Below are 9,525 nucleotides of genomic sequence, written 5' to 3' on the forward strand. Positions count from 1 at the left end.
AATCTCTTGATAAACCTCAAAGAAATCAATTAAGCGGTTGGAAATCCTTTGTTAAACCGCAAAGGAAAAATCATGCGATTATGGTGAAAATTTTTCGATAATCCTCGGAGGAATTAATCAAGTGGCTAAAATCCCTTATTAAACCACAAAAATCATGCGGTCAATCACGGTGAAGTTTTCTGATAATTCTCGAAAGGAAAATTGCATTTGTGGGCATCCGCCCAAGTGTCGAAAATCTGGGTGCCTACGTGTATATATATATATATATATTTTTTATTTCATGCACATATGCGTATACATGTGTGTTTTTATTTATTATTATTATTATTGCTTTTTTTTTTTTAATATTTTTTGCATGTACATGTGTGTATTTATATATTCATGAAAGTATTATTTATTACTATTTTATTATTATTATTATTATTTTTTTGGTCCACGACGCCGTGTGGGGGTCTCCACGGCACCGTGGAGTGGGTGGCACCACTGCTCCACAGTGCCGGGGTCACGGCATCGTGGCCATGACCACAGTATCGTGGAAATCCTCCACGGCGCCGTGATCACGGCTGCCTCACTTTACAAATAGGGGGGTCCCCCTTGATATTTTTATCTTTTTGGACCCCCAGACTGCGATTTTGCGTTTTTCTCTATTTTTTGAGTGAGATGGCCTTCCAGAGACGTCCTCGCCAGTCTTCACACGGTCCTTTGTTGGGTACGACCGATGCAGATGATCGGGCGGGTTGGTACCCATCTGGGGCGACCTTGAGGGACACTTCTCGCCACATCTACTGCGCCATTTGGGGGCAGTCACAGGCGGTACGCGCACTAACCCTATCTTTTATCGTGTGCTTTTCTGTTGATTAATGCTATCGTAGGATTTATTAATTATTGTCATGACCCCCCCCCTAAGGCCCGTAAATCGAGGCAAAGCCCTAATACACCAATTTAGGCATCTTTAGGCATACGAACCAAAGCAAAATTCCCGCTTAGGTACTTCTAGGCATGCAAATCGAGGTAAAGTCGTCAAATACCAAACTGGGTATCTTTTGGTGCTCAAATCGAGGCGAAAGCCTCAATTACCGACTTAGGCATTTTTAGGTACACAAATCGAGGCGAAGCCATCAGATATCAAACCGGGTATAGTTTGGCACATAAATCGAGGCAAAACCTTAAAATACCGACCTAGGTATTTTTAGGTACATAAATCGAGGTAAAGCCTTCGGATACCAAACCGGGTATCTTTTGGCTTGCAAATCGCAGTGAAACCATTAGATACCAAACCGGGCAACTTTTGACGTGCAAATCGAAGTGAAACCCTAAAACACCAACTTTGGCATTTTAGGTCTACAAATCGAGGTAAAGCTGCTAGATACCAAACCAGGTATCTTTTGGCATGTAAATCGAGGCAAAACCTAAAATACGAACTTAGGCAATTTTAGGCATGCAAATCAAGGCTACGTCGTCAGATACCAAATCGAGTATCTTTTGGTGCACAAATCGAGGTGAAACCCTAAAATATTGACTTAGGCATTTTTAGGCACGTAAATCAAGGCGATGTCAGATACCAAATCAGATCTTTTAGGACATAAATCGAGGTGAAACCCTATAATACTGACTTAGGCATTTTAGGCATGCAAATTGAGGTAAAGCCATCGAATACCAAACCGGGCATCTTTTGGCACGTAAATCGAGACAAACCCTAAAATACCGATAGGCATTTTTAGGTAGGCAAATCAAGGTGAAGCCATCAGATACCAAATTGGGTATCTTTTGACACAAATCCGAGGTAAACCCTTAAATACCAACTTAGGCATTTTTAGGCACACAAATCGAGGAAATGTTATCGGATACCAACCGGGTATATTTTGGCACGTAAATTGAGGCAAAACCTTAACATATCGACTTAGGCATTTTTTAGATACGCAAATCAAGGCAAAGCCATCAGATACCAAATTGGGTATCTTTTAGCATGTAAATCGAGGCGAAACCATCAAATATCAAACTGGCCATCTTTTAACACGTAAATCGAGGCAAACCCCTAAAACATCGATTTAGACATTTTTTTAGGTACGGAAATCGAGGTAAAGCCATCGGATATCAACTCGGGTATCTTTTAGTGCACAAATCGAGGCGAAGCCATCAGATACCAAATCGGGTATCTTTTGGCATGCAAATCGAGGTGAAACCCTAAAATACCGACTTAGGTATTTTTAGGCACATAGATCAAAACAGAGCCCTGATATGTCTGGCTCAGTCATTTTTTTAAACTTATATTCTTGTTTTCTCTTTATTTATTGGAATCTAATCAATTTTTTTTCTTTTCTTATGTTTTTGCAGGGTAAGGCCCTCTCGATGCCGAAGAAGTATTATGGCACGGAGAGAGTGCGAGAGTGGTATGGAGAGCTTTGCCCGGAGGTACTATCCCGGGTAAGGAGGACCGGATTGGGGTATATTGCTGATTGCCCCGTTCGAGAGCTAGATAGCCTGACAGTTCGGGCTTTAGTGGAGAGGTGGTGGCTGAGCACTGTTTGAGTTTAAAAATTACCGCAAGCATACGGGTCAATCGTAGCTACGGGTCAAACACGAGGAGATATACGCCACTTTATTTAACTAACTTTAAAGTAATGCAAAGTGAACCAAATTAAAGTATTAAATTAAACTAATTAAACTAATGAAAATTAATGCGTCCTAACTCATAAGCATCTAACCTATTAAACTAACGCAAATTGAAAGGAATAAAACTGCAGCCACACTTCACAACCACATAAAAAAAATAAAAGAAAGAGAGGGAGAAGAAGAAGAAGAAGAGAGAATGAGATAGAAGGAAGGGAAATTGAGTTTAAGAGTCAGAGAGTAAACCTGTAGTTGAAGAGCCTGGCTTCCTCTTCTAAATCTCCAAGTCTTGTCATCAACTTAGGAACTTAGACTAGAAAGCTTGAAACTAAACTAGAATTATTACAACCATATTGAAGACATAAAATTAAAGCATGAATCAAAAGCATTACAACCATGGAATTGAAAACATGAAATCAAACTAGAACTTAGAAAGCCAAAAACTAGAAGAAGAAAAGAAGAAATTTCACTAATTAATTGAACTAAAAACTACATAAAAAAACTAGAACTAACTAAAAATTAACCTCCTACAACCCAAAGGGCAAGGGGTATTTATAGGGGAAAGGGAGAAGAGAGAAGAGGGAAGTGGGAAGTGGTAGGAGAAATATTCCCTAAAAAAAGAGAATATTCTCTTCTCCTTCCTCCTTTACATTGCCTTGAATCCCAAGAAAAAAAAAAAAAAATAGAAAGAGGAAGAGAAAAGAATCCTAGATACATAAACCTTCTATTTATTAAAAAGTAACTTTCTAATTTTAACTTGTGCTTCCTTTTCTTTGTAGGTGTCTTCTCCAAGCAATGAGATCAAGGCATCTTTGACTTTTCAACATTCCATAGATGAGACAATATTTTCCAAATTAAATCTATCTATAGTAAAATCCCAAAAGTGCCCTTGAAAACTTGGAGGAGAGAGAGAGTAAGGGTGATGACTAGGATTCCATTCACAATTAATGAAATGTCAAATCTATCCTTCAAAAAACGTGGAGCATGGGATGCTTATATGGGCCTCACTGTTGCATTTTTTGCAAAAAATCACCTAAAATAGACCCAAATTTCGTCCAATTTGGAGTTCGGGAGCCCAAGATATCTCAAGTTGAAGTTGGACTGCTCCAGAGCCTTTCAAATGGAATCTTTCGGCTAACTTCTGATAATTGCTCTAAAGCCCCTCAAATCCGAACTTGCGCTTCACTTTGTCCCCGGCCGATTGTCAATAATTATAAATAAACCCCTATCCACGGAAACGGTCGTAACTTCTTCGTTTCAACTCGGAATCAAGTGCTGTTTGAACCGTTACGAAGCTGACTCGATGGACTACGCATCCATACTATTAACACCTCAAAATTATGCTAAGGGACGCACTGAAATCACATTCAAATTTGATTGATTGGCATGATTCTTTCAGTGCTCAATCCAAACTTGATTTTCTCGACTCCTGGGCGCTTCCGGCTATTCTTAGCATCTTTTGCTCCATTTTCACAAGAATTCACCTAAAACCTTAAATGCACAAGAAAGCACCGAAGTAACTCTGTCCAATGTGGTAAAATGTATATGCCCTAAGATTTCACACATAAATGTGCTCATAAGATTCCCCCACACTTGAACGTTACTTGTCCTCAAGTAAAGCAAAAGAAAAACTAATCTAGAATGCAAAAAATCCTAACGCACTTTCGTAGGAATGGCGGTTGCACTTAGCATGTGCAACAAGCCTTTGAACCCCTAGGTTACCCCTAGTGGACGAGTTTTGTCTCATAGGTGTTTGCAGTGAATATACACCCAAAATTCAATTGTAAATGAATGCTGCAAATTTTAATCATGCATAAGTAGGACAGTGCACATAATCCCAAAAAGTGCTCAACTAAAGATCAAGGAGCCAAAGGTTCCCCCACACTTGAATTTTATCACCCCACATCAATTCAAGTAACAAGCATGCATCAAGATTAAGGGATCTCCTCATATTTTCTGAACACTACTCACCTTCAAGTAAACCACTCATAATATCAATGGAACCAAAGACTTAGACTTTGAGTATTTTTTACCATTTTTTTTTTTCAGCCAGTAAGGCAAAAGCTTTTTTTTCTTTCTCAACCACAAACTCTATTTCTACTCCACTACTGTTCTCTGAATGACATGGTGGAGCATACACCAGATTCTCAAATACTTGGTAGCTTCGCTTTTTGCATATATCTGTAAAGACTTTGAGACATTGATGCAAGAGTTTTTTGAGTTTCCTTCCAAGGAATTTCGATCAAGTCACCCTACTTCATGAGGCACAGTGCTCTGTCTAGTCCCAAGGAATTCCACTTTCCTTTCTTTTTCTTTTTTTTTTTCCATTCACTTTCACTTTCATGCCTTGCCTTGCCACAAACAAATTGGTCTCAACTACTAGCCAAAAGATCAAAGGGTCCATAAAACACATAGAGGAATCTAGCCATCAAATGAAATAATGCTCATATTTTCCAATTCAATCCCTCTCACCGGATACAAACCAACTACTGTCCTTGAAAAGGGATTGTTTTATTATTTCGCATGCTAGGGCACCTAATTCCCTCTTTCTCTCGCTTTGCAATCAAAGAAACGTATGCACAACACCAAACTACAGCCACAATCAAAATTTACCAAATAAGCAAGCTCACACCCCCCCCCCACACACTTAATTCATGCAATGTCTTCAATGCATGCATAAAAGAAAGAATAAGGACAAGGGAGGAGATGAGGGGGCTTACCAGATATAATCAACAAAGAGGATCATGAAGAGTCATGATCTTTACAACAAGTACTTGGGGCATCAAAAGAAATCTCAATCCATGGCCGACAAATGTAGAAAGAGCTTCAGAACCAAAAAACACTTGACCATGAATTTTAGTAAAGCGAGAAATAATATAGAAGTTAAGCATAATTGAGAAATATCCAATCAAAAAACCTGTCCTCATGGGACAGTGAAAAATAAAGGCATTAAAACTCATGCCATAAATCCTCCCATTCTCTCCTGTTTGCAATGTAGAACACATGTCATGTTTAGAAAAACCAACAAAAAATGGATCATAGTAAGCATAAAAAGGATTATGAATAACCTCATCAAAATAATCATAAAAAATGAGAGGTTTACTCAAATCAATCCTAGCAATACAACTATCCGCCCTTTGCATAACTTGATTTTTCAAATAAGGATCACGATAAAATGCTTGAAGAGCATCAGGACTAACATTGTCCTCCTTAATAAAATCATCAAACCTAGGAGGTTTGGACAAATCAATATGTGGGACAAAACAATCCTCAGTATGACAGTCAACTGGGTTTTCCAAAGAGAGAGGGGGAGATCCAATTTCCAGGGTTTCTATGCTGTTATAAAAATCTGATTCTAAATCAGTGGAAACACTAGGCCCACTAAGATCAAAAATTTCAGGCAAGTTCAGGATGGGCCGGTTCAGGATGGAAACACTAGGCCCACTGGGGTGGTGGACTTTCAACATCATTAAACTGGGGATGGGCCGGTTCAGGATGACTAGGTAATGTACCCGTTTCCTCCTCTTGCACCATGGTTATCAGTTGAGAGAGTTGCTTCTCCATGGTATTTTGGCTTGTCATGAGAAGGGCTATGTGTTTCTCAAGCTCACTCAGTCTAGCCTCCTCACCCATGCTTTGAAACTTAGGGGGTTGGTGATATGGTTCAAGGAGAGGTGGCTCATTGAGATTCAGTGGAGGGTTGGGCATTGGAGGACCAAACTGACCATGGTATTGGAAATTGGATGGTCCAGCTTGGTAATTCCATTGATCCCACGAGAAATTGGGATGATCACTCCACCCCTGATTGTAAGTGCCAAAAGAATTGTATTAAAATAGAGGACTCACATGCTCATCACCATAGCTCCCCCCATAAAGATTAGGGCATCCGTCCATAACATGGATAGCCTGGGGATGAGACCAGTCAAAATTTTTTGAAAGCCCATAGTTGGGTTGGGGAACAAAATTGTACTGGGGTGGTGCAAAGTTGTTCTCTAACTCTCTACTTTTGGCCACCCTAGTCTGTTTAAACATTTCCGCTAAAGTTATGGTTGCCTTAGCATAGTTCCACCTTTCCCCCAAAGTCATAGGTGAAAGTGTATCTCCCATTATTCTAAACTAACCACCTATCCCAAATTGAGGTCTCCCTTAGAAAAATTAAAGAAAAATAAAAGACTAGAAAAAAGTCACTAAAAATATGAGGGAATAAATAGACAGTTGGTGCATTGCCTTTAAAAATTGAAACAATTGTTCCAAAGCTATAAGGTTGCCATATAGGTTGACAGCAAGGGAACCCGTATAGTCTTCAAGAGCCACCTACGGACGAATCCATTTGGATTCTAATGTAAAGTGGAGGACTACTATACGTTTCTGTTTCCAAGGCACTCACTATGTCGCTTTCCTGTTATCAAAGTTGGTCACGTCCACAGATAAGTCATATGCCATTCCACCAAACCAAGTCAAGATGCAGCGTCATAGGTAACTTAATCCTATGAGGGACACCAAAAGAGGCTGGATTTGAGCATAAGAAGGACTTTAGATTGGGCGCACAGTCTTTGAAACAGAAGAGAAACAAGATGAGGTTTTCAAAAACTGATTTTTTTTTTTTTTGGAGAATGAAGTTAGTATTGAAACATTTCAACTCCGTTCAATTTTTTAAAATTGTGTTTTGAGTATTTTTATAATCCAAGTAAAGACTTTTAGTTTTAGTTGCTAATTTTGGGGATGAGTTTCCTACGGAGGCATCAATAGGATGGAGCAATCATTTCGCCCTTCTCTGTGTCTAGGCATGGGGGCTACATTTGGGTTATTTTGTTGCTTATAAGTTTGATCTCTCTTTTTAGGTGGTGGAGTGGATGCGAACTCTGGCGATTGAGGATGATTGGACCAACTTCACCATCCATGTACTTAGAGAAGGGGATAGAAAATGATAAAGACTACAATCTGAATCTCTTCATTCCTGACACTACTATGCATATGAATTTGTTAAATAATAGGCTAAGTGGAACGGTTTTGTATGTGTCATTTGGGAGCATGGCAGTGCTTGGAGTTGAGCAGATGGAAGAACTAGCATTCGGATTTAGGAGGAGCAACAATTACATCATATGGGTAGTGAGGGCATCAGAGAGAGACAAGCTCAATAACAAGTTTATGGAAGAAGCATTAGAGAAGTGTTTGGTGGTGTCATGGTGCCCTCAGTTAGATGTGTTAGTCCACAAGTTCGTAGGATGCTTTGTTACACATTGTGGATGGAATTCTACTCTAGGGGGACTTAGCTTAGGAGTTCCAATGGTTGGACTACCACAGTGGATAGATCAAACCACTAATGCTAAGTATGTTGAGGATGTTTGGGAAGTAAGAATTAGAGCTTGGGTTGATGGCAAAGGGATTGTAAGAAAAAAAGAGGTAGAGCTTTGCATATGGGAAATTATGGAGGGAAAGAGAAAGGAAGTGATTAAGAATAATGCCATCAAATTGAAGAGTTTGGCTAAAGAAGCAGTGGATAAAGGTGGAAGTTTAGATAATAATATTGACGAATTTGTAGCTCAATTAGTTTCTACCTAATATGAATTCGATTGCTTAATAGGAATTCCCATATTTTATTTCCCCCCCTTTTTTTTACCCTTTTTCCTTCTAGGATTTGGTATATCTTGAGCTTCTTTGAATGGAAATCTCAGTTCGCCAAAAAATAAAATAAAATAAATTTATGATTTCATTTAATCAAATGGTGGGTGTGTAAGTGATTTATGTTGGACAAAATTTTGCAGCTGCTCCAATTGCAGGCACCAACTTGGAATCTCGAAGGGTACATTGGAACATACAAAAACCTAAGAGAGGTATTTGTGAACTGAAAGAGAAAGGGGATTATTCCAAGTTGGTATCTGTTATTATGCAATTCAATTAAGCATACACTATAACCGGCATGCCACCAACCAACCGACCAAACGATGGTTTGCTACACTCTAACTTATTCACAATTATAAAAGTTTGTAAGGATTAGAGAGCAATGTAACTCCTCACATCCTATTCAAGGCTACTTAAGGATAATGTTAAGAGCCTGTCCCTATTGTTGTTCCCTAGAATTCTTAAGTGCATGCTTCTTAGGGGAGGTTTGGATGCATATGGCAGGAACATTTGGGACTATGCATGCCAAAAAGTTACATGCCTTCAATTTCCATAGGTTTGCTTGTGTTAATTAAAACTTGGAATTGAACTTAATTTATATGCAATCTTTCCGAACTACTCTTCGATCATCATCACCTACTCATTAGTCAAATAAAGATCAGTTTATCTTCATCACTAATGGGTAGGAATGACTTATTTAAGTGGTGTGTCCATGCATGCCATCAGTTTATTACCCAATTCAAAACTAACAAAAATGTCGTTTGTAATACTTTTGTAGCTGATGAGATGGGATTTTCAGATTTGAAGAGGGCTCTCAGTTTTGTAGTTCACTGTTCAAGCACTGCAATATAATAGATAAGGTGGGCCACATTGCCTCTCCATTATTGTGTGGTTGATGAGATGGATTTCTCCTCTCAATCTCATGTGTCCCCCAATAATGGCGACCTTCTCTCTCTCTCTCTTGTGTTACATACAATGCATGTGGTTTATTGAATAAATCTATATATAGATAAGATGGTAGTTAGGTTACTATTTCTGGCTTATTATAAGTGGGATTATTATGATGGACATCTTCAACACGTCTCTTTTCTATATATTATTATTTGGAGGAGGGCATGCAGTCGCTATTCAGAACCAGTGGAGGCAGCTAGTAAAGAATTAGATGATTTTGTAGGAGCTTGGACAGATGCTATCTAGCCTTCCATCAATTAAGTTAGATTTATGAGTGTTGGAAATTTGGAATTGAATTCATGAGTTTTATTCAAAGGACAGAGGAGCTCATAGAGTCACAAA

At 38.9% G+C, this 9,525-nt stretch overlaps 1 protein-coding gene across 1 annotated transcript in view; it reads left to right on the forward strand.

Annotated features, from left to right (window-relative positions):
• Nucleotides 1-8,194, forward strand: part of LOC122660991 (mogroside IE synthase-like) — a 29,108-nt gene extending 20,914 nt beyond the window's left edge. The window contains exon 3 of the mRNA XM_043856269.1: nucleotides 7,605-8,194. Coding sequence (XP_043712204.1) covers nucleotides 7,605-8,172 — 568 coding nt within the window. The 3' untranslated portion in view covers nucleotides 8,173-8,194. The remainder of the gene's footprint in view (nucleotides 1-7,604) is intronic.
• The last annotated feature ends 1,331 nt before the right edge of the window (nucleotides 8,195-9,525 follow it).

Source organism: Telopea speciosissima, chromosome 5 (genome assembly GCF_018873765.1).
Source record: "Telopea speciosissima isolate NSW1024214 ecotype Mountain lineage chromosome 5, Tspe_v1, whole genome shotgun sequence".
NCBI classification, from domain to species: Eukaryota; Viridiplantae; Streptophyta; class Magnoliopsida; order Proteales; family Proteaceae; genus Telopea; species Telopea speciosissima.